At 43.8% G+C, this 25,173-nt stretch overlaps 1 protein-coding gene across 2 annotated transcripts in view; it reads left to right on the top strand.

The window, feature by feature from the left end:
• Positions 1-25,173, top strand: part of DNAH14 (dynein axonemal heavy chain 14) — a 329,828-nt gene that overhangs the window by 264,352 nt on the left and 40,303 nt on the right. Inside the window, exons 71-76 of one of the 2 annotated variants that reach the window (XM_028111778.2) lie at positions 5,146-5,382; positions 6,924-7,009; positions 11,020-11,176; positions 12,072-12,282; positions 15,852-15,954; positions 18,450-18,677. In XM_028111778.2, coding sequence (XP_027967579.2) covers positions 5,146-5,382; positions 6,924-7,009; positions 11,020-11,176; positions 12,072-12,282; positions 15,852-15,954; positions 18,450-18,677 — 1,022 coding nt within the window. The remainder of the gene's footprint in view (positions 1-5,145; positions 5,383-6,923; positions 7,010-11,019; positions 11,177-12,071; positions 12,283-15,851; positions 15,955-18,449; positions 18,678-25,173) is intronic. The other variant, XM_088017199.1, reaches the window with a different exon arrangement.

The following is a 25,173-nucleotide window of genomic DNA, read 5'->3' as shown; positions in this document are numbered from 1 at the left end:
GCTTTTTCTGTTGCTTTGATGTGCTTTGAAATTTCATTTGAAGTCATTTTGGCTTTTCTTAAGATGTCTACGATTTCCTCATCATCTAACACACATTCTGAAGACAAACAAAAATGAATTTAAATAAAACCCACTGGAATATTAAATGCAGTTCCTTCATTCTGAAATCTTTCCATAAGAGTTTTTTACTTTCGGATTTTTGGTGGTTTTATTTGGGAGATGGGCTGCTAAATGAAGAAAGGTTGTATTACTCTAGTCACCTGCAGTGTCTTAGGAAAATTCCTGGAAAATTTGAACCACAAAAACCATGCTTGTGCAAAATGATTAGGCAGAAATCACCACGTGTGGAATCTGTTCAAATCCCCCTGTGTCATACAGTTTTAAGTATATTCATTTTTTTTTATTGTGGTAAAATACACATAACATAGACTTTACCTTCTTCACCATTTGTAAGCATCCAGTTCAGTGGCAAGAAGTACGTTGACATTGTTGTGCTGTGTTGTAATTTTAAATCACAAAAAATATAAAGCTAAAGGTGGTCTGACATTCTCGCTGAGGGAGAAAAGGTGGTGGTTCTGAGATTATTAGCAAAGATTTAAGTCAGAATGGAAATATCAAAGAATTGCTCTGGTGGATACCAGACATTTGGAGAGTTTTGTTTTGTTGTTTGTTTCTACTTGTACCAAAGCCTGGTATAAAGTAGATGTTTGGTAAACGAATGTTGAGTTAATAAATGCTCTTGTGAGTTTATCAAGATTCTTTGGCTTGCCAAAAACGGACAACAATGACTCAATATCTTAAACCTAAATAAAAATTAAAATGTCTAGAAGGATTCTGGGGTATCTCAGAAAACAGCAAGGAAAATGTGAATAACCGAGCACCAACGTGAGACGAACCAGCGACCACTGTTCACCCAACATCTGGCAGTTCTCAGGCCCTGGGCCTCACGGTCAGATACCAGGTCTCCAGGAGGGTGGGTCTGAGTGCCATCAGGACTCTACTCCTGAACAACCCACCTGTGACCAGGAGACAAGGTCACACAGCAGAAAAGCCGGCCCACAAGGTGTCCGCTGCACTTGGAAGCCTAAAAACATCCTCAGTATATTTTAAGAAACAACAACAACAAAAATGTAATAACTTCCATTTTTCTAGTTATACAAGCAGTACATGTTTATTAAACACACCATTCCAACCTACAGATAAGCAAAAAGAAATAAATAAATCTCCTGTAATTCCACAATCTGGAAATAATCACTATTAATATTTCTGTGGGTTGTCCTTCCACTAGTTTGCCTCCATATATACATTCTATACATATATTCATATTCATATAGGAATATTCGTGTGTATTCTTTGAGGTGACTTTGCTGTACAGACTTTTTTTTTCCAAATTAATAACATGTCAAAGGTAGCTTCCTACATCAATAAATATAAAGACTTTTTAATGTCTGCACAACATTCCAATATTTGAATGGACCAAAACTTATGTAACCACTCTCTCAAGTTAGAGAGTTGGGTTTCCAATTTTTTCTTATGCTAAACAGTAAGCACAATGATTGACATATAAAGTAGCTTTTCTGACCACAATAGAATGAAACTAGAAATCAGTATCACATGAGAAATCTAAAAATATCTGGATATTAAACAACATACTTTTAAGTAACCAGTGGGTCAAAGAAATTACAAGGGAAATTAGAAAATATCTTGAAACAAATAAAAATGAAAATGCAATATAACAAAACTTACGGGATACAGCAAAAACAGTACTAAGAGAGAAGTTTATAAATGCATACATTAAAAAAGCAGGTCTCAAATAAATAACCTAACCCGACACCTCAAAGAACTAGCAAAAAAAAGAGCTAACCAACCACAAAGCTGGCAGAAGGAAGGAAACAATAAAGAGTGGAGCACAAACAAATAAAATAGAGCATTAAAAAAATAGAAAAATCAACAAAACTAATAGCTGGCTTTCTGAAAATATTAACAAAACTGACAAACTATTAGCTAGATTAACAAGAAAATAAAAGAAGCCTCAAATAACTAAAATCAGAGATGAAAGCAGCAACATTAAAACTGATGCCACAAAAATAAAAAAGATCATAGGAGACACTACAAAACATTATATGCCAACAAATTGGACAACCTAGAAGAAGTGGAAATGTATAATCTACCAAGACTGAATCATGGAGAAATAGAAAATTTGAACAGACTTATAACTTGTAAGGAGATTGATTCAGTAAGCAAAAATCTCCCAACAGAGAAAAGAAATTTCTTTTCTGCACTGGATGACAGTGCTGGGCCAGATGGCTGCACTGGAAAACTCTACCAAACATTTAAAAAAAGAATAAACACAAATTTTCCTGAAACTCTTGAAAAAAAAAAATGATGAGGAGGGAATACTTCTAAGCTTGTTCAGCATTTCCCTGATACCAAAGCCAAAGATTCTACAAGAAAAGAAAACTACAGGCTGATATTTCTGATGACTATAGATGTCAAAATTCTCCACAAAATACAGCAAACCAAATTCAGTAGCATAGTAAAAGGATTATACACCATGACCAAATGCAATTTATTCCTGGAATGCAAAGCTGTTTCAGTATAAGAAAATCAGTCAATGTAATAAGCACATTAACAGAATGAGGACAAAAGCACATGACCATCTTAATGATGCAGAAAAAGCATTTGATAAGATTCAACTCTTTAGTAATTAAGAACACTCAACAAACTGGGAATAGAAGGAAACTACCTCCACACAATAAAAGTCATTTGTGAAAAACCCACAGCTAACATCCTACTCAGTGGTGAAGCTCTTGAGTTTTTCTCTAAGATCTCGAGCAAGGCAAGGCTCTCACCACTTGTTTTTAGCGTGGAAGTTCTAGCCAATGCACTAGAGAAAGAAAGAAAAGGCATCCAAATTGGAAAGGAAGAAGTAAAACTATCTATGTTCACAGATGACATGATCTCACATGTTGAAAACTCTAAAGAGTCCATGAAAACACTGTTAGAGCTAGTAAACCAATATAGCAAAGTTGCAAGATACAAAACCAACATACATCATCAGATGCATTTCTATATTATGCATTTCTATACATTAACAACATATAGAATGCATTTCTACACATTAACAACAAATAATATGAAAAGGAAATTAAGAAAACAATCCCATTTGTAATGGCAGTAAAAGGAATAAAACACTTAGGAGTAAGCCTAACCAAGGAGGTGAAAGACGCATATACTGAAAACTACAAAACACTGCTGAAAGAAATTGAAGACAACACAAATGAATGGAATACATTTACCATGTTCATGGATTGGCAGACTTAATATTGTCAAGATGTCCATACTAACCCAAAGCAATCTACAGATTCAATGCAATTCCTAACAAAATCCCAATAGAACTTTTTGCAGGAATAGAAAAATTCTTCCTGAGATTCATATGGAATCTCAAGGGACTCCAAATAGCCAAAACAATGTTGAAAAAGAACAATGTTGGAGTCATCATACATCTTGGTTTCAAGCTATATTATGAAGCAGCAATAAAGAAAACAGCCTGGCACTGGCATAAAGACAGATAAATAAATCAATGGAATGGAACAGAGAGCCCCAAAATTAAGACATATATGGTCAAATGATCTTCAGTGAGGGTGGAAAGAGCACTCAATGGGGAAAGGACAGTGTCTTTAACAAATGGTGCTGGGGAAACTGGGTATCTACGTGCAAAAGAACAAAATTGGACCCTTATCTTATACCAAATACAAAAATAAACTCAAAATGGATTCAAGATCTAAACATAAGACCTAAAACTATAAAACTCTTACAAGAAAGCATAAGGGCGGGGGGCGCCTGGGTGGCTCAGTTAAGTGTTGCCTTCGGCTCAGGTCATGATCCCAGGGCCCTGGGATCGAGCCCTGCATCAGGCTCCCTGCTCCCTCTCCCACTCCCCCTGCTTGTGTTCCCTTTCTCACTGTGTCTCTCTCTGTCAAATAAATAAAATCTTAAAAAAAAATCATAAGGGAAAATTTTATAACACCAGACTTGGCAATGATCTCTTGGATATGACACCAATGCCCAGGCAACAAAAGCAAAAATAGACAAATGGAATGACATCAAACTTAAAAACTCACCATCAACAGAATAAAAAGGCAACCTACTGAATGGGAGAAACAATTTCAAATCCTATATCTGGTAAGGAGATAATGTATAGAATATATAAAAAACTTCGACCACTCGACAAGAATCCAATAACCCGATTTTAAAATGGGCCAAGACATTTCTCTAAAGATGAAGCACATGAACAGATGGTCAATATCCTTAATCATCAGGAAATGCAAATCACAAGACCATACCCAGTAGGATGGCTACTGTAAAAAGCAAAACAACAACAAACCAGAAAATTTTAAAAAGTGCCTGGCGAGGGTATGCGGGCATCGGAGCCCTCGTGCGCTGTTGGTGGGACTATGAACTGGTACAGCTCTCACAGAAAACAGTGTGGAGGCTCCTCAAAAAATTAAAGCTAAAACTTGCATGTGAGCTAAGAATGCCGCACTGGTTACATGGCCAGAAGAACTGAAAGCAGGGTCTCAGACCGCTATCTGCATGCTGCATCCCCAGCAGCACTGTTCACGTAGCCAGTAGGTGGAAGCCATGCGTCCATCAGGGGACACACGGAACGTGGTGTGTAGTTCCAAGGGAGTATCATTCAGCCTTTAGAAGCAGGAGACCCTGGCACCTGCTACAGCACGGATGAAGCTTGAGGACACAACACCGAGGGAAAGAAGTCAGTCACCAAGAGACAACGACCATGTGTGTGATTCCACTTATCTGAGGCATCCGAAGTCACTGGAATCGGAGAGACGAAAGTACGATGGTCCTGCCCAGGGGCGGGGGAGGGCTGTTTCATGGGGGCAGAGTTTCAGATTTGCAGGGAAAGGTCTGGAGATCCGTTTCACAACAACAGGAAGGTACTTAACATGGATGAACACGTACAAATAGTTCAGAAGGCAAAGGTGTTTTTACCACTATGAAAAACTTGCTGTTTATGTAATTAGTTTTATGTAAAACGGCTTTTCCTCAACAATATTTAACGTCTGCCTTTAATGAGTAACTCAAAGGTAAAGGGTATTGTCCCTCTCCCTCTTCCGGTAGGCATGTATGAGACGTGCAGAGGTGGGCATCTGCAATGGGTGTCGGAATCCCAGTGGAGACAATGCCAGTATGTCAGCAGTGAGCTCGAGCCCTTCTCTCTCCTGTGCAAATCCCTGCTGTCCAACGTGCCCCAGTGGGAAGCTTTCAAAACCAGCCAGGCTTCCTATTGCCTGATGAGCGTCCCTTTCTCTCCAGAAAATGCCTCAGTGGAGGAGAGTGAGAGATCACCGAAGGAAAGTAAGAGAGCATTTGATGTTTTATTTAACCTAACCGATGTGCGTGGGGATGGTCAACTTACTGACGTAGCTCAGTATCCCAGCAGTAATGTAGCTCTGCTGCGAGCTTCTGCCCAAACAGAGGATCATGTTTTGCAGTAACAGACACATCCTTACACCCATTTCCTCTGCTCTTGTCTCTGGGATGGGCAGCCAGAAACGGAACTGCTGGGTCAAAAGCATACGATTTTTATGTGAACTGTTGCTGCCAGGTTGCTCGTCTTAAAAGTCCGGGATAATTTACATTTCCAGCAGCAATACATGACTTCTCCTTTTCCAAGAGGAGTATTGATCTTTTCTTAACTCTTGCCGATCTGGAAACTTTAAGGTACTTTAATTTGGATTTCCTGACTAGCACCATGTTTAAGTACCTTTTCAGATGTTTGTAGAGCATTTGGACTTACCTGTTCATGTACTTGGCTCATTTTTCTACTGAATTATTCATTCTTTTGTGGCCTTCTGTAAGAACCCTATTGGCGTAACAGATAATCAACTTTTTGTTTTGTTAAAGATACCAACCTGTTCATTCAAGTATTTTTAAAAATCGGCCAGTGACTTTTGGATTTGTTTATACTGTCTCTACCAGGCAATGGAGAAATGTCTGTATGGCCAATTACATCTACTTTCTTTTATAGCTTCCTGATTTCCAGTTCTGACTAAGAAGTTCTCCTCTTCCCCTAGAGTTTTCTCTCTAGGTCATTATTTTGTAAAGTGAAGATCTTTTTATTTGGGGGAGGAAATCAGATTTATCAATTTGTAACTAGATTTTCATGTATCGTGGACTTTTTTTTTTAAGATCAACACACCCATTTTAGCCCTATTCCAAAAAACTATCTCTGTAATCCACGTTGTGTTTAAAGTTAGACACGGGGAAAATACATGGAAATAGTACGAGGCAGGGAATGATAGGCACACCAGGGTAGTTGGAAATGCACACGTACGACTCTGCTGCAGACTCTACTGCAGAGGGGCAGTATTAAAAACACAGATCTGTATAATATTCAATTTTCAAAAATTTGAGAGTCTTGTTGCATTTCCACCTGATTCTCATTTGCAATATCTTCATAGGTAGATTATGATGAGAACTTTCTAACCTCTAGAGTTATTAGTTTATACTCACTGGAAAAACCTCACACATGCAGGAGCAGGTTGTAAAGTGTTGGCCTGCCCCTGCTTCTCCTGTCAGTTGAGCATCCGACTCTTGATTTTGGCTCAGGTCATGATCTCAGGGTTGTGGGATCAAGCCCCGCGTCTGGTGCTCAGTGGGGAGGCTGCTTTGGATTCTCTCTACCCCCCCGCACCCTGCACCACTCCCAACCTGCGCACATGTGCAATGTTCTCTCTCTCTCTAAAGTAAATAAATTTTTTAAAAAATAAAAAATAAGTTAGACATGTTTTTAAAACAAACTTTAGAGTTTTATAAGAGAATTTTCATTGTGTGTTTCTTAGTGATCCAAGGCACTTGATAGTTCACGTCCATTTCTTTCTCTGTATTATATCTAGCTGAACTTCTGGATGAAAAGGAGGAAGTACGTAGTCCTGTGAATTTCCCCTGGGAGAAACTCAGTGCATTTCAGAGACTTATTTTGGTAAGATGTGCTATGAGAAAACAGTGATATTCTACGTGTTTTAAGCACTTTATCTGTAAGTTAAATCATTCAAGTTTAAAATTTTCTTAGCAAAATGTATGGATTTTTCAAGTACTGTTCATGTTAGAGGGACGCATTCACACTCCGATCGGGTGGCAGTCCTGGCCCCCTCTGCCCCCGTGCACCCCCCCCAGAGAGGAGGACTTGGAAAATGGGTGCCTGTGAGGGATGGAGAGTGGTGGTTCAGCACCTTCACCCCGTCCCTTCGGGTCCACCTCCTGCAGACTGTACACTGCGCTCTGCTCTCCGCACCATCAGCGGTCTAGGCACGGACCCAGCCTGTGAGGGCTCCATGTCAGGAAGCACGTCCATCCTGCCACTGTTAATAAAGGTGATATTTTACCTGACTCCTCCTGCTTCACAATCGTGGGGGGAAGTGTTGGGGATGCAAATGGGTGTCAGTCATGAGCCTCTTAAAACAGCTAAAGCTTAGGGTGTGCTAAGCATTTTGCAGACATTGTTTCATGTAATCCTCATAATAATCTTGGCGGGGAGCTATGATTATTTCCCCCACATCACAGAATTAGGGGGCCAAGGCTTAGAAATTGCCTAATGGCTGTGACACCTGGGGGGCTCAGTCGGTGAAGTGTCTGCCTTCAGCTCGGGTCATGATCCCAGGGTCCTGGGATCGAGTCCCGCATTGGGCTCTCTGCTCCCTCCCCTCTGCCCCTCCTCCCTGCTTGTTCTCTCTCTCAAATAAATAAATAAATCTGAAAGAAAAAAAGAAAAGAAGAAAGGAGAAAGGGGAAAAAAGGAAAGAAAAGATAGAAGGAAGGAGGTGGGGAGAAAGAAAGAGAGAGAAAGAAAAGAAAAGAAAAAAAAGGCAAGACAAGAGCGCTAACAGAGCCAGGATTGAAACCCAGAGTGTTTGTAAAACCTGGTTCCCGGCAGTAACACCACTTTTCCCAGGGAGACCGTCCTGGTCCTCGGTTCATCCTCATGACCTGCAAAGCTTCTTTTTGTTTCCGCATCTGCCATGTAGCTTAGGGATGGAGAAGCCCCTCCTCTCTCTCCCCTATCGGCCCTGACTTCATGCAGATGCCAGCCCGGACAGCCGGTCACCCTTCGATTTCTGCCTTAAATTTTATTTTTGTAACACTTTAAAATTCACTCCAGAGAGAGGTTGCCCCCCAAAATTGCATCTGGCTTACAGACATTTCACTTTGTTTTGTTTCTGCAATGATTTAAGTGTAATTTGTCACCAAATGGGTTTGAACCTCTGGAGATCTGTCTTACGAGACTTCAGAGTCTTCAAGTAAAGAGAAGGAAGATATCACACACAACTTAAAAACTCTGTGTACACTTCTATCTTGAAGTGAGTTGTCTTCTATTTGTTTTACTGTGGCAAAATATAATTTCATTTGATCCTAATAAACCCTTTGAATTCTAAGTGAGAGATTCAGTGGCATGAAGTATATTCACAGTGTTGTGCAACCACCACCTCTATTTCCAGAACTTTCTTATCCTCCCAAACAGAAGCTCCGCACCTGCGAACCGATAACTCCCCGTTCCTTCCTCCCACTAGACGCTGGCAGATACTGTCCTACTTTCTGTCTCCAGTCGCTGATCCCAGGGACCTCATGGCAGTGGACTCATGCAACATTTATCTTTTCGTGGCTGGCATAGGGTGTTCGGAGCTCATCTGTGTGGCAGCAGGTGTCAGAGTCCTCTTCCTGCTCAAGGCTGAGGACATTTTCTTCCTCTATCCACCTGTCCGTGCACACGGGTTCTTCCTTCCCCTGGGCTGTCGTGAATAACACCACTGCAGACAAGGGTGTCCACGTTTGGTTTGTGTTGTTCTTTTCTTTGAGCCAAAATTTGCAAATTGAGAGATTTCACCAAAAAATCCATGTTTTTATTGAAAAAGTAAAAGATCAGGCAATGCTGGGTCTGCAGGCAGCAGGAAGAGCTGGAGCTGAGCAGCGCCGGCCCCAAAGACCGCTGCGCCATGGTCGCGAGCCACGGTCGTGAGCCACAGTTGGTCGTCCGTCACCGCTGGTGATCACTTCCTCACAGCGACAGCGACCGTTAGCCGCCAGCAAGCACCATAGTTCCAGCTCTGTTTTTCTTCCGGGGAGAATTGTTTTCATTCTGTCCAGCCCGTTTCTCTAATTCATGTTGCCCACCTGGCAGTGTAAACAGCCTGCGACCCTCTCTCTCCCTGCGGTTTATTGGCCTCGTCATGACAGGAGCATACGTTTCAGCTGTCTTAACTGACAAACCCTATAAACACGTCACAGTCTGTGTAGCACAGGTCCAGCCAGGGAAAACGGGAGGGTAGACGGGGTGACGCTCGTATGTGCGCAAGAAATAAGAGTGGTTTTCCAGAAAACAGAACCTCCATTTTCCAATTTCTAGTTCTTTGTATTATTTGAATTTTACGTAGCCAGTGTGTGTTACCCTAACAGCAAAATTAACTTTTTAAAGCCTGTGCTGTCTTACCTTCCCCAATAAGCTCCAGGTGATTCTAGTTTGTCAGCTAGACATTTCATGAGTGGAGCGATCCTGTTTTCCAAACCCCACTGTCAGAAGACATGGTCTGATAAAAGGTCAAGTGCACATGACAAAGATATTGAGTTAGAATATTTGAAACTGGGTCTGGCCCATAAGAGTTGGACACTGAGATTGCCACAAGAGAGATTCAGTTAGAATGTGTTCGAAAGGCTCCACCCGGGGCAGGATGAAAGCACAGAGCTCTGTGAGGGCAAGGACTCGGTCTAGTCCATGCACCGTTCCCCATCGCTACAGCTCCGCGGGAAGATGGGAGAGGGAAGGGCACGTGAGGACAATTTCCAGAACTATCTGTAGCTGCTTAGAAAGCACCTGGCTGAACCGAGCTCAGCACAACCCCATTCCTTCTGGTCCTGCTTTCTCTCCCCGCCCCCCCCCCAGCTCCAGTGTTAAAACTTACCGCTGCGCTCCATTGGTCAATAAAGTGAGGGAGGAGCCGCATGACGGTGACAGCCAGTCACGCCCACGTCTGGGAGCACAGACTCTCAGGGCACCGTGACCACACCTGACCATCCATTGCCTTCTGCGGATTCTAGCGCTTTTATGAAGTGGACGCACTGGGCGAGCTCTGCTCTTAGACCCCAGATGCTTTGTGTGCTGCCAATTTTCATCTAAGTCATTTAAGTCAAAGAAAATCAAGATTCATTTTTCCAAGGTGTAAGAGAAAAGAGCAGAATTTGACATAATGATCACATGTATTATGTTAAACAGTGAAATTGCCAATACTTGGCAGTTTTCGACCCTTAAAAATGGTAGTTTCCCATGGTTCAACCTAGGGCATCCACACAGATCCACACACAATTTCAGCTTTGCCTTAAATGATGGGGCCTCTGAGGCTGAGGACAAAATTCATGGTCATTTTATAAACAGCATGTAAGTAGTTTGTATGAAACAGTTTTCATGGAACAGGTCTTTCCTCCAAGATTTGCAGTGATTTCTTCCAGTGGACCCTGAGCCTCTACTTACCACATGTACACGGTTTCCAAACTCGTTCAGCCCTAGGGTTCTTTCTGGATCCGCACTCCATTTGCAGTGCTGTTTATCTTCGTGTAACTCCTGGAGGAGTTAAGGTGTGCCATCCTGATTTTCATCCTGCTCCAGACACGTCCAGCAGAGCAGGAAGAAGCCCACGGGGAATTTCTCTTTGCAGCATCAGGGGCCATAACTGGGATTTTTACATCCAAGGCAAGATCTCTGTTGGAGTGTGAGAGGGACGGAGGCACAGGGTGGCCCTGGCTCCAAGGAGGGACCACAAGCCAGGGTGGTGGCTTCTCTGTCACGTGCGGACTCTCTCCATTACACGTGCCCAGCATGAGGAGCTCCATCAAACTCTGCCCACATGGATAATGAACACTTCCTTGCTTTGTTCCATTTGCCATAGGGACCATTCCCTTGGGGGGTTTTTAACGTTACTTTCTCTTCTGTGCTTTCTTGTTTAGATAAAAATTCTTCAACCAGAACATTTGAAGAATTCAGTGAAAAGGTTTATAACTGAAAAAATGGGAAGTGAATATGTTCTCAGAACTGGAATTAATTTGAGAGAGTCATATAAGGAATCCGATGCCAGAACTCCAATAATACTTATTCACTCCCATGGTAAGATGCCACCTCCATACTCCGAGAAAGGTGTAGACAAGTAGGTTCTGGGTCGGGTGTTTTTATGTTTAAAATATTTCCCTATTCTTAGTTAAGTATTTTGGAAAAGGGACTATTTAAACTATTTTAAGACTGAATATTTCTAAAAATGTAAAAGAACAAAGAAGAACAAAAATTTCCAGGTTCATAACCATGGAAAAACTTACCCATGCTAATTTTCTGTGCAGAAAATATCTCCTAAACACATATTACTGATCTGAAAGTTGGGATGGCCCTTGTATTTGTTTAACTGTTTTAATCCATTGGCTCATGAAAAGATAATACATAAACCAACACAAGGTGGCCCTGCCAACCCAGCCGTTGTGTACCTCAAAACTCCAAATGCTTTTTCCCCTTGTCTTTGCCCCACAGACCCTAAGCAAAATATTTTCACTTATCTTCTGTTCTTTGTCATCTCTAAATCAAATATGTCTTCAGAATTCACCATATTCAGACTTTGATTCTATTGGGCAAAAAAACTTTCTGAAAGTGCATGCACGTGGATGCTTCCTCCTCTGTAACCTTTATGTAAAGCGGCTGTCCTTCACCTGACACACTCTTAGTAGCTGCTGTCCATCTCCTGAAGACATAGCCCAGAATGGCTGCCAGGACTCTAGCCCTCACGTCCACGCTCTAAACAATAGAACAGAAGAAAAGAAGTGTTAAACATGTTAACAGATCTTGATCTTGATCTCAGCTCAGGTCTTGATCTCAGGGTTGTGGGTTCAAGCCCCACCCTGGGCTCCACGCTGGATGTGGAGCCTACACTCAATCAATCAAGCAAGCAAGCAATATGTTTTCTGGAGGGAATGAAATGAGGTTATAATTGTGTGAACGTTTCCACGTTTCTGTGCAGGGACTGACCTCACCAACACTGTCCTGAAATTGGCACAGGAGTTAAAAGGAGGAACGAGTCACGTGACCATTATTTCCCTGGGCCGCGGCCAGGCTGCCAAGGCAGAGGAGCTCATCATGAAGGCCCTCCCCAGGGCCGCACAGTGGGTCTTCCTGCAGAACTGTCACCTTGCAGCGTCATTTATGCCGAGGCTGTGCACAATCATCGAGTCGTAAGAGCTTTACGTGATTTGTAAGGGATCAGATTAGTGAGCAGACCAGTGAGGTGAGACTGAATGGCCATGTTTAAGCAATGAGAAAGTAATGCACTGACCGCTCAGGGAATGTTAGGCTTTCTTGTGCAGGTTCTCTTTTCTCCAGGATCTTTAAAACTGCACTAGGAAATACCCTGATTTTTTAGGGAAAAAAGCCTCTCTGGTCTTTACTCTCCATGGCCTTCATCACTTCCGTCCTCTGCTTTTCAAGCCCTCCTGCTCCACAGATGAACCCGCCACAGCCACACATCCATCCGGCCTATGGATCTAAACCATAGTTTTTAATATGCTCCATGATTCCAAACAGCAGAATGTAATAGCTCACATCCCTCCTTCCAGTGGCGATTTATTTCACGGCCTATAGTTCGTACTTGCTCTTTCTCGGGCTGCCTCTCCCAGACTTGCTCACTCAGGCGGAAACTTCCAGAGGCTCAGCCTTCTTGTTGGCAGTGGAAGTGGTTGCAAGTCAATTGCTGTAACTTTGAGTGAAGAATTAACAATGTTTTATTTTTTTAAGATTTTATTTATTTCAGAGTGAGCATGCACGAGAGGGGGAGGGGCACAGCTGGAGGGGGAGGGAGGAGAGAGAGTCTCAAGCAGGGCTCCATCTCACGACCTCGAGATCATGACCTGAGCCGAAACCAAGAGACTGATGCTCAACTGACTGAGCCCCCCAGGCGCCCCAGCAACGTTTTAAGTTAGTAAAGTTGTAACCGGTTGTGTTCTGGAGTTTTCTCTCCAGCTTTGCCTTTCTGTTGCTTTCCTGGCTGCAGCCGGTGCTGGCCTTCGCATGTGTGCTCAAGTAAGGGCCGCGTCGGCTTCGTGCTATTTTTATGTCGTGAGTGTCCACAAGGAAACTAAACCAAAATGCAACTGCCCTGACTTAAAGTTCTAAAAACTTCATTAGCATCATTCATTCTGTTCTCAGACCCCTGTGGCTTTTGGCAGTTTAAAAAGGATTTGATAATTTCTTTTTCACATTTACTTCATCACTGAAGAGAGCTAGAAGATGAAGTTTGCCTAGTTGTATGATTTCGATAGTTGTAAACTTTGGAAGATGACACCATAATGTCTTCCAGGTCCTTCAGTCATTGCTCATTCAAAAACTATTTCTAGGGCACCTGCCGATTTGCCAAGAGTCATTCTAGAGACTCAGGACACTGTATGAACCAGACGGACATTGTATCAGCCTCCCAGAGGGTACTAAGATAGAGAGTGACAATAGAATGGCAGATAGTGATGTATCATTCTAAAAAAAGAAATTGAAGGAACGTTCTGCAGAACAGAATTTCAGAGACTTAGAGTAATTAACAACGTGTAAAAAAAAGTGTTCTATGTAATCAGAGTATAATTAAGAGAAATTCATACTTCTTTATCAAATCAATCCTGTAAGTGTTTAAGACTATCACCCAGCAGCCTACTGTGGGAGAGAGAAATGTGGAGCAAATTTCTTACGTTTAAGAGTTAAGGAAGTTAGGAAACATGTTCACAGCATATTGCTAAGAGGAGAAACAGGCTACCAACAGCACGTACAGCATAATGTTTTTATTTAAAGAGAAAGAGAGGGCGCCTGGGTGGCTCAGTTGGTTAAGCGACTGCCTTCGGCTCAGGTCATGATCTTGGAGTCCTGGGATCAAGTCCCACGATCAAGTCCCACATCGGGCTCCCTGCTCAGCGGGGAGTCTGCTTCTCCCTCTGACCCTCTTCCCTCTTGTGCTCTCTATCTCTCCTCCTCTCTCTCAAATAAATAAATAAAATCTTTTAAGAAAAAAGAAAAAGAGAGAGAGGGGCGCCTGGGGGGCTCCGTCAGTTGAGTATCCAACTAGTGATTTTTGCTCAGGTCGTGATCTCAGGGTCATGCAATCGAGCCCCCCGTCGGGCTCCACTCTGGGCATGGAGTCAGCTAGAGATTCTCCCTCTCCCTTTGCCCCTCCCCCCACTTGTTCTGTCTCTCTCTCTCTCTCAAATAAATAAATCTTTTTTCAAAAAGAGGGAAGAGAGAAAAGGAAAAAAATATACTTACACCTAGTTAGTAGGATTTTAGATTATTTTGTTTTTCTGTTTAATTCTGTATTTGTTGTTGTTGTGTTGGTTTGTTTTTGTTTTGGGGTTTTTTTTTTGCTTTTGTTGTTTTGCACATTTTACAAAAATGATTTCAGACATGAAGAAAGCTGCAAGAATAGCACAGAGGCTCTCCCACGTACTTCACCTCTCTTTCCCAGCTGTTAACATTGGCATGTCCTGTCTTCCTGTTTGTATGTACGTATGCCACTTTCTGAATCACTGAAAGTAAATTGCCGACATGATGCCGCTTGACCCCTACATACTTCAGCATGCTTATTGATTATCTAACCCCCAGGACCTTAGCATATCTAGCCTATTGGCCCAATAATAACTTTTACTGCAGAAAAAGAAAGACAAAGTTCTGGTCCAAGTTCTAATTCAGGACTTCTCATAGCATTCAGTTGTTGAGTCTCTTAAATCCTCTGTATTTTAGAATTGTTCCTCAGTCTTTGTCTTTCATAACTTGGACATTTTTGAAAAGCAAGAGCTGGTTACTTTGTCAAATGTCCACCCATTTGGGTTTGTCCACTGTTTTCCCGTGGTTAGATCATGGTGAGGCAGCGTGGCAGGAATGCCACCAAAGAGATGTGTCCTCCTTGCTGCACATACCCGGAGGCACAAAATGTCCATCTGTCCCATTACATTTGACCGAAGTGGCATCCACCACCTGTAGGGTTTTTAGACCAGGTCAGTATCTCAGCGTTTTACCCACTGGTCTTAACAACCACTGAGAATGTTTGACTCAATTAGGACTCTATTATTTGCCAAATGGTGACTTTCTAACTCCACAGTTCCTTCTAAATTGACCAAATGATGTTCTACCCTGAGGAAGAGGCTTCCCCCCACCCCCGTTTATTCATTGCTCTGTTTATATCAGTCATGGGTTCCTGTTTTATTCCATGGCATATCGTCTGTTATCACCGTCATTTATTTTCATGTTCAGTTGATTCAGATTTGACCCGTGGAACACATCATTTTGTTCTTATTTTGTCATTTTTCCAAGGTTTTTTGCAATGAGCGTGTATCACTTTTGTGTTTATAGGTGGAAAAACGACTTTTCAAAACTGGGAGTTACTGGGTCTTGCGCAAATATCTGTACACCATGAAAGGCCATGGTGGACTAATAGGGCCTGTAGATAATTACTGCAATGGGCTCTAGGTCACTTCAGACATTGAGACTCTGTGATTCCTAAAACATGTTGGTTTGGCTTAAATTTTTTACACTAGGGGCGCCTGGGTGGCTCCGTCGGTGAAGTGTCTGCCTTCAGCTCAGGTCATGATCCCAGGGTCCTGGGATAGAGCCTCACGTCAGGCTCCCTGCTCAGTGGGAAGCCTGCTTGTCCCTCTCCCACTCCCCCTGCTTGTGTTCCCTCTCTCGCTGTGTCTCTCTCTCCACAAATAAATAAATAAAATCTTTTAAAAAAATTTTACACTAAAATATTTATAAATTTTGTATTTTGCAGATGTAATAGCCCAGATGTGACAATAGACCCTGAGTTTAGGCTGTGGCTAAGCTCAAAATCAGACAGTTCTTTCCCAATTCCAATTCTTCAGAAGAGTTTGAAGGTAAGGACAGAGGAGAACAGATTTTGATGTTGCCTGAGGAGCACGGTTTGAGTGTGAAGTATCTTGCATTCATAATTCCGAATTGCGAAGGGATTCCTGACTCTAGCACGCTGACCTACTCTGTGCTCGCCGTGCACAGTGGGCCAGGAAGGACACTAAGACAGTAGATGAGCTCCCTTCTTTCAAATGATTCACAGCTTGGTGGACGTTTGTCCAACCAGGATGCTTAGACTACCCTCAGTTGTAAACCGGAATGCAGGATGCTGAGACGGCCCGCAGGTGTAACCGGAACGCAGGATGCTGAGACGGAACGCAGGATGCTGAGACGGCCCGCAGGTGTAACCGGAACGCAGGATGCTGAGACGGCCCGCAGGTGTAACCGGAACGCAGGATGCTGAGACGGCCCGCAGGTGTAACCGGAACGCAGGATGCTGAGACGGCCCGCAGGTATAACCGGAACGCAGGATGCTGAGACGGCCCGCAGGTGTAACCGGAACGCAGGATGCTGAGACGGCCCGCAATTGTAACCGGAACGGAGGATGCTGAGACGGCCCGCAATTGTAACCGGAACGGAGGATGCTGAGACGGCCCGCAGGTATAACCGGAACGCAGGATGCTGAGACGGCCCGCAGTTGTAACCCAAACGCAAGATGCTGAGACGGCCCGCACGTGTAACTGGAACGCAGGATGCTCAGACGGCCCGCACGTGTAACTGGAACGCAGGATGCTCAGACGGCCCGCACGTGTAACTGGAACGCAGGATGCTCAGACGGCCCGCACGTGTAACTGGAACGCAGGATGCTCAGACGGCCCGCACGTGTAACTGGAACGCAGGATGCTCAGACGGCCCGCAGGTGTAACCGGAACGCAGTATCTCTGTCCTTCTCTCACTCTTCTTCTCTGGCCTTTCCCTGTCTCTGCTCCCCAACCATCCCACAGCGCAATCTCTGGAAAGGCTCTGGCAGGAAGCAGGTTGAAAGCAGGTGTTGGGGACAGGGGACTGAAGGTTGGCAGGGAGGGACAGACACAGAACTTCCAGAGACGTTTCACCTCAATCCGGTCCATTGCTCTAATTAGCAAAATACAGCTTCAGTTCAGATATGAACAACTTTCTTCCCCAAGATAACATTTTCTGTCTCTCTCTCCCTCCCCCCTCTCCCACTGCCCAGCTCCCCTCCTGCCTCCCCCCTTCATATGTCGTTCCTCATGGGGCTGCGCAGATTTTTACTTTTGGAAACACAAGCAGGCGTCTCCAAAGAGTCAGCCCTGAGCCTCAGGGCATGCCACTCTGCGAACACTTTCTCATGTGTGCAGTCAGGGCTTTCTCAGCAAACGTTGCAGACAATCCGCATTAATGGATATTGAAAGGTAAACATGCCTTGGAAGGAAGAGAACGTCTGCGCTACTAGGAGCTTCTCACAGCTATGTGTCCAAGTTCTCAGGCTGATGAGACTCATAGCCATTTGCTTAACACTCCAGGGACTGTGAAAACCCAGCTACCTCCTCCTCTCTCCCCAGAATCTCTTTGCGTTCTGGAGCAAACATCTCTCCGTCTCTCTGTCTCTCTCTATCTCTGGAAGGAGGGGCTGCTCTGTAAGCCGTTCTATATAAGCACCAAGTTTCGTCCCCGCTATACACACGCTAAGGGTGCATCTGCCCCCCCGCCACCCCCTGGGGATCAGAGCATGGGGGAGCACCGTGAGCTCTGATCCTTGATCCAGAAACATCGGTTCATGTACACACACATCCATGTGTCATATATATAGACCCACACAGATCTCCACATCCACACGGTGTTTATACATGAATACGTGTGTCTGTCTATGTGTGTCTGTGTGTGTGTATATGTGTAAAATGTGCAGGGAAGGGAACATTTCAAACCTTGTACAGTTTGGGAGTTAACAGCCATGCTCTTTAAAAAGCCCCCTCCAGCTGAGTCTCTCCCCACTTCACCTCTGCCCCTCCTCACTGCAAGTCTCCTAGTTAGGAAGTCAAGCAAAGGGAATTTTAATGGAAGCTAAACAGCTGGGTAGTACACCAAGTTCATTGTTCTCCTTTTTAATGTCAGTGCTGACGAGATGGTTCTGTTGGCTCCATTGGTTCTCTGTCTCCTTTGCTTGGGCACCCCCCACCCCCCCAACCCCCCATCTGCCGCCTCGCTGAGGCCGCGTGGCCACCACTGAGAGTTTTGATGACAGTAGCTCTTCACTGTCAAACTTTCCAGAATGCTGTGCTTCCAGAATGCTAGACTTCAAGCAAACAGAAGTGCTTTTAATGACAGTGTTAACTTTTCATTTTAAGATCTGAATTGGAACAGTAGGAAATCAGGTACAATCCTTTAACAGAAATTTTCAAATGAAAAAAGAATAACACAAGAGTTCTTACTTGCCACTGACTCTTGCAAACAGTTACACTCTTGGCCCGCTCCCTGAGCAAGCGTCCCCTTGGTCAGTGCCTCCACTCACCTGCTGTCATTACTCTTCTCTGTTTTAAAGATCGCAGTGGAAAATCCCCAGGGACTGAAAAGTAACTTACTACAGACCTTTGGATGTGGTGGGAGCGGAGAGGTAACAGAAGAGATACTTGAAAAACCTGACTGTGGACCCTCGTGGAAAAAACTTTTATTCAGTTTATGTTTTTTCAATGCTGTGATCAATGAAAGAAAAAATTACGGAATACTGGGCTGGAATATTGCTTATAAATTTAGTTCTTCGGACCTGGGGGTAAGTGTCATATCTTCCAAATAAACACTAACGAATGAATCACAATAGGGTACTAACTGCCTAGTGTCTGTCCACACAGATACTAAGTATCTTCCTGGTTCTGGAAAATGAACTCTGACCTGTAACAAGGGCTAATGCAGAGAACCATGAACCGGGAAGTCAGCTTTTCTGGAAACAGATGACAGCCCCCCACCTACGGATGTACAAGCATTTAATCCGGTGGGCGGTGGGCAAGCTAACCAGCTCTTGGGCTCTTTGTTCCCTTGGCCAAAAAAGAAAAAAAGCAGGATGACGGAAGGGAGGGTGGACACCAGTACCTACCTGAAAGAGTTTTATAAGAAGCCAACTGGTTAACATAGGCTAGGCTCTCAGGACAGTGCCTGACACACAGAAACCCCTGCAAATGTGTCTGCCGTTTCTACCGGATTTATTTAAAGTAAGAGCTTGTACTGACCCACCGCAGGGGGAAATACGTAGCTTACTGTCTTTCTTTACTATTCTCTATCTAGAACCTTCTATTTGCTTGACGTTGCTGGGTGGTTTTTTTTTTTACAGCTAAAGTGAATAGGTGGTGACACCTGCTTAAATTTTTACCAGGTTAGAGCAGATACCAAAAAACTTTCTGAGCGAAATCTTGATTCTGACCCACCCTGGATGGGCACCTTCCCTCCCCTTCTAGGGCCTCCTGAGGCTTCCCAGCTCTCTGCACACTCAGCTGCCTGTCCCCATACGTGCAAGTGCACTCTTATGCCCCCAGCCAGAGCCTGACATGAAGCAGCCATGCTCCGGGTGTTTGCCAAGGAATACGGCTCAAGTACATTTGTCCAAACCACACTCAAAGCTTAATCAAAAGGCTAACAATATACTGGGGGAAAATACCTGTAGCGTATATTTTGCAATGGCTAATATGCTGATTATTTGAAGATCTTTTATAAATTAATAAGAGAAAGATAAATACCCCAATGGGCAAAGGACCTGGTTAGGCATTTTGCAGTGTAAATACAAAAAGGCAAAAAGATTATGAAAATGTATTCCATTTCATTAGTAATTGCGATGTTAATTTTATGTATCAATTTGACTGGGCCACAAGACCCCCAGGTGTTTGGTCAAACATTATTTTGAGGATGTCTGTGAGGGTGCTTCTGGGTGAGATTTATATTCAAATCAGTAGACTCTCTCTAACGTGGTGGGCCTCATCCAATCAGTTGAAGGACTGACTGGAACTAAAAGGAAATCCCCCTGCCTGAATGCTTCGAACTGGAACATTGGTTCTTTCCGGGTCTTGAGCCTGCCGTCGCTCTCCCTGGGTCTCCTGCTGCCAAATGCAGGTCTTGACATTTGTCAGCCTCCATCATTACATAAGCCACGTCTGAATGGTAAATCTCTGTATACATATATGGTTCTCTGGAGAAGCCTGACGAATACAGTAATCAAGGTAATGCTCATTAAAATCTCATTAAAATGAGATGGTACCTTTCACCGCCCCCTGCCCCCGGTGGCTAAAACAAAGCAGCACAAATACAGAGAAGTGGGGGCTGTCTCCTGATGCTGCTGCGATTGTTACTAACTTTCTGGGAGGCAAAGAATGCCTATTATCATTGATTTAGAAAGATAGCTCACATTTATAGGCTCGCTTAATGAAATTACTTATAACAGAGACTGAACGTATGATGTCATTTCTGTGTATATACAGAACTCATTTCCCTTGCAGATGGTTTTTAAAGAAACACATCCAAACCTTCTACCAGGGGGATGAATGGTAGGACTGGGATGGCCCGTGTCAGCAGGGGCACTTTGTCCTGTGCAGAGCTTGGGCCAATACCATCAGCAGCTCTCCGTGCGGGCTGGAAGTCACCGATGGTGCCCTTCCTCTGGCATTTTGCAGAGAGGCCTGACCAGAAGCAGCTAGTGACATCATGGCGCTGTGGTCCAGAGAGGTACCCTTCCCCTCCTGCCTTCCCCCTCTTTGTGTGGCAGATGTGAGAGCAGTCTTGCCAGTGGGAGAGAAGGCCACGCTTCTGACCGTCTGGAGGTTCCAGCTGGGAACTTCGTGCGGAATGGGCTCTACGCACAGCCCCCCTCAGGAATGAAGTGGGCACTGCTGGTTCCCTGGAAGTTGAGTTTGGACACAGCTCCTCCCACTTGGGGGAGTCCCCGCTGGCCAGCTGGTGGTCGGGCAACTTGGGGTTTGCTCAGGGGACTGGCAGTCTGACCAGTGCTGTGTCCTAGCCCACGGGGCTTAGCATTAGTGGACCCTCCACCGCACGCAGGGCTACAGCCACTGAAAGCTTCCCCAAAACCGGGACCTGAGCCCCATTGACAAGACCAAGAGAAACAACCTATCTAATGAGATCCAGTGGCCAGAGAGGGAAAGAACATAAGCAGTGGAACAGAAAACTGTCAGAGCCCGTGAAGAAATACACATTTCACACCTGTACATATGCACATACGTGTTTCATGTGCATGACTTTTTTAGGTATGCACATACCACAAGTTTTTTTTTTAACTTATTGACAGAAGAACTAGCAGGATGGTAAAACTGATTTTTTAAAAAATATAGGAGAGCAGAATTATTTGTAAATACTGAGAGAAACTGTAATGAAATATGATTGCTAAGTTACATCCCAAACTGATAAATGCCCTGCAGGCAATAAAATTGTGCCTTTGGTTTGTAAGTTGCTTTATGAGCCAGACAGCATTTGTATTTCTCTAGGACAAAATTCATCTGCATTGTCATCAGAATCACATGTAAGGCTCTCGGTTTTCTGTAAGTTAGCAACTACTCTGACAGAACTTCATGTGCTCTGACGGATAGCACATCAAAACAAAAGTAGGTGCTCTGGGAATATTCAATAATCCCCTTGAAAGAGCGCGTCAGACACTGTTTCAGTGGGGCATGGAAAAGATACGTGCTCACCCTTTTACCTATTTACAGATTTTGGAGTTTTTATTTTTTTAAAAAAGATTTTATTTATTTGAGAGAGAAAGAGAGAACAAGCATGGGGAGGGTAGAGGGAGAGACACACTCCCTGCCAAGCAGGAGCCCGATGTGGGACTCGATCCCAGGACCCTGAGATCATGACCTGAGCCGAAAGCAGATGCTTAACCCACTGAGCCACTCAGGTGCCCCTAAATACAGATTACTTAAAAGGAAGACTCATACTACAAGAAAAATTCCTCTAATCGCCTTAAGCTAAAAATACTAACCTGTCTCAGCAGAACGTAGAGGTGGGGGAGGAGGGGCTTGTGGTGCAGGGAGGAGTCCCTGTGAGGACAGGAAGGAGCACGGAGCAGTGGAAGGGCAGAGGGAGAAATGGGAACATAGATGCTTCCGGGGCGGGGTGGGGGAGTCATTGAAGTCTTCTTTCCATTTGAAAAAAGAAATGTTATTTTAATAGGAATTCAAGGAAAGGAAAGGTCACCTGACCTAATGGAAACACTCTGACATCTAAATTAGCAAAGAAAAAGGAAAATAGCAATCTGCTCAAACTATTAAAAGTAAGAAGAAGGGAGGGGCGCCTGGGTGGCTCAGTTGGTTAAGCAACTGCCTTCGGCTCAGGTCATGATCTTGGAGTCCCGGGATCGAGTCCCGCATGGGGCTCCCTGCTCAGCAGGGAGTCTACTTCTCCCTCTGACCCTCTTCCCTCTCATGCTCTCTCTCTACCATTCTCTCTCTCTCTCTCAATAAATAAATAAAAATCAAAAAGCTATTTAAAAAAAAAAAAGTAAGAAGAAGGGAGAGAAACAACCAAGTACAATAAATAGCAAAGTCCTATGGAAGGAACGTTATCAGGCATTATTTGAAATGTAAACCGACTGCACTCCCTCATCAAGAGACACACGCAATTTGTATGAAAAACATTTAAATTAATGAAGACAGCTTAAAACGACCAAGAAACTAAAAACAGCAACAAAGCAGAAATGGCAATGTTCATATGACAAGATAGAATTTAATCTGAAAAAGCATGAACAGTAGAAAGAGAAGCAATCTGTGAAGATACAACATTCTTGAAAAGAGTTAACTTTTATTATAGAGAGCCTCCTCAGGCATGGTTTTAAGTGGTTTATGGACTGATTAACCTGAGCCTCACATCAACCCCATAAAGAGGGTGGCATCATCTGCACTTCACCGTTGAAGTACAGAGAGGCTGAGGAAGTTGCTGGAACAGACAGGAATCAAACACGGGTGGCTTCACTCACACTGTGTGGTCTTGATATTGATATTCCTCAGACAGTGGCCTGCGGTACACCCACGTGCGCGTGCGCACAGACACATACGTACACATACACATGTACGTCACATGTGTGCATATTCCTGGGTAATCGGGGGAGTTTCAGAAACCTCTTTCAGAATTAGAGAGCTCTGATAAGCAAGAGTAAGACTGCTACTAATATCATCAACAAACTTGATGACCAGAGGTGTATAGAACCTAACATCCCTCTAGTAGACAGTACCTATTTCTTTCATGTATCTAAGGAACTCTTAGAAAACTCAACCACAAACATGGCCACAAAGTATAATCTATAATTATGGGCCACGTTCTCTGATCACAATCTAATAAGTAATAAAAACTTGGCCCCAAAAATCTTAAGGTGGAAATTAAGAAACATACCTCTAGATAATTCTTTTATCAAAGAGGATATTAAAAGGAAAAATCACAAAATATCTCAAACACAAAGGAAATGAGATTCCTTCATACTGAAAATGATACAACAGTACAAAAATATGCTCAGAAAAAAATAAACTATGGTCTTAAATATCTTCATTACTAAGAAAGGCAGTGAATTAATATTCATCTTAAGAAATTAGGAAAAACAATAATATGAACTAAAATAAAGAATATAATTTTAATAGTAATAAAATAATATACAAAAATAGAAAGGAGAAATCCAAAAATTGGTTTTTGATAAGACAGATAAAGTTTGAAAATCTATATGAACCCAATGATTTCTGGGAAAACATGAATTATCAAAATTGACTCCAAAAGATACGGAAATTTTGAGTAGATCAATTGCTATAAAACATTGCAAATAACACCAGAATGAAATGGTTTTGGGGGTATAGCTCAGTGGTAGAGCATTTGACTGCAGAATGAAATGGTTTCATGGCTTAGTTTACTCTGGACTTTGAGAAACAGAGATATTATTTAAGCTGTTCTAAACCTTAGAAAAAGATGGCAATCTCCCCAATTCATTTTATGAAACCATAATTTTAATATGAATACCTGATAATAATATACATAAGAAAATAAGCTAATTTTACTTAGGACTCAAGGAAAAATTCTATATAACCTATTAATAGGCTTCAGCAATGAATCCAAAGAATAATACTCTATAACCAAGTAGGATTTATTCCAAGAATGGTTCAATATCTGGAAATCCATAACTCACTCTATATGATCACATCAGTAGATGCAGAAAAGGCTTTTATTATGAATGTGGGCACCATTCCTGACAAGAATTCTACAATATAGGATTAAAAGGGACTACTGAAATATGGAAAAGGCCACCAAAAAACTACAGCAAATATCATTTTAAATAGCCAACGCTGAAGTTGTTTTTATTAAAATCCAGAATCAAAAAAAAAAAAATCAGAGGAGGGAGCAAGATGGCGGAGGAGTAGGAGACCTAGATTTCGTCTGGTCTCAGGAATTCAGCTGAATAGGGATCAAACCATTCTGAACACCTACGAACTCAACAGGAGATCAAAGAGGAGAGTAGCAACAACTATCTGAACAGAGAAGCGACCACTTACTGGAAGGTAGGACGTGCGGAGAAGTGAATCCGAGGCGAAATTCGGGAGGATAGACGGTGGAGGAGGGGCCTCTGCCGGCCGCTTCTGGCAAGTGCTAGAGCGCGGAGCACAAAATCGGACCTTTTAGAAGCCGGCTCCGCTGAGGGACGTCGCTCCAGTGGCTAAGCGGGGGTGGAACCCTCGCGGGACAGTGGGGTCTCAGGACCCTCAGGGTCACAGAAAGACCGGGGGAGCCTGAGTGCGCCAGAGCTCCCAGGTATCGGAGCGGGGAAGCCGGCTGCAGAGACGGAGCTGAGGCACGGGCTCTCAGCTCGGGGTGGCCATAAACTGTGATCTGCGGCCCAGTCGGGCCACTGCTCCTGCAGCAGGGACACAACAGGCGGCAGAGCCAGGGAGACTCCCCTTCCTTCCCGGGGTGGAGCGGCGCGGGAACGCACCGCAGGGATCTGCTGGGTTTGGAGACTCCACACGGGGTCGGGTGCCAGAGATACAAACGCTCGGTCACAGGCCGGGTGAGCACGGAGAGCGGCCGGAGACCAGGGACAAGGGAGTGACTGCTTTTCTCTGGGGGCGCACTGAGGAGCGGGGCCCCGATTTCTCAGCTCCTCCGGGTGGAGATTGGGAGGCCACCATTTTTGCCTTGGTCCTCCAAGGCTGTACGGAGAGCTTGCAGGGAACAAAAGCTCCTGAGATCAAACCCGAGCAGCTTGCTTAGCCCGGACCGACAAGGGCGGGGCAATT

The sequence above is a fragment of the Eumetopias jubatus genome, unplaced genomic scaffold (genome assembly GCF_037043125.1).
Source record: "Eumetopias jubatus isolate StellerSeaLion01/CBP00866 unplaced genomic scaffold, mEumJub1_p1.0 scaffold_12, whole genome shotgun sequence".
Taxonomy (NCBI): domain Eukaryota; kingdom Metazoa; phylum Chordata; class Mammalia; order Carnivora; family Otariidae; genus Eumetopias; species Eumetopias jubatus.
The sequence above is the reverse complement of the archived record's forward strand: the minus strand, read 5'-3'. Positions and strand labels throughout refer to the sequence as shown.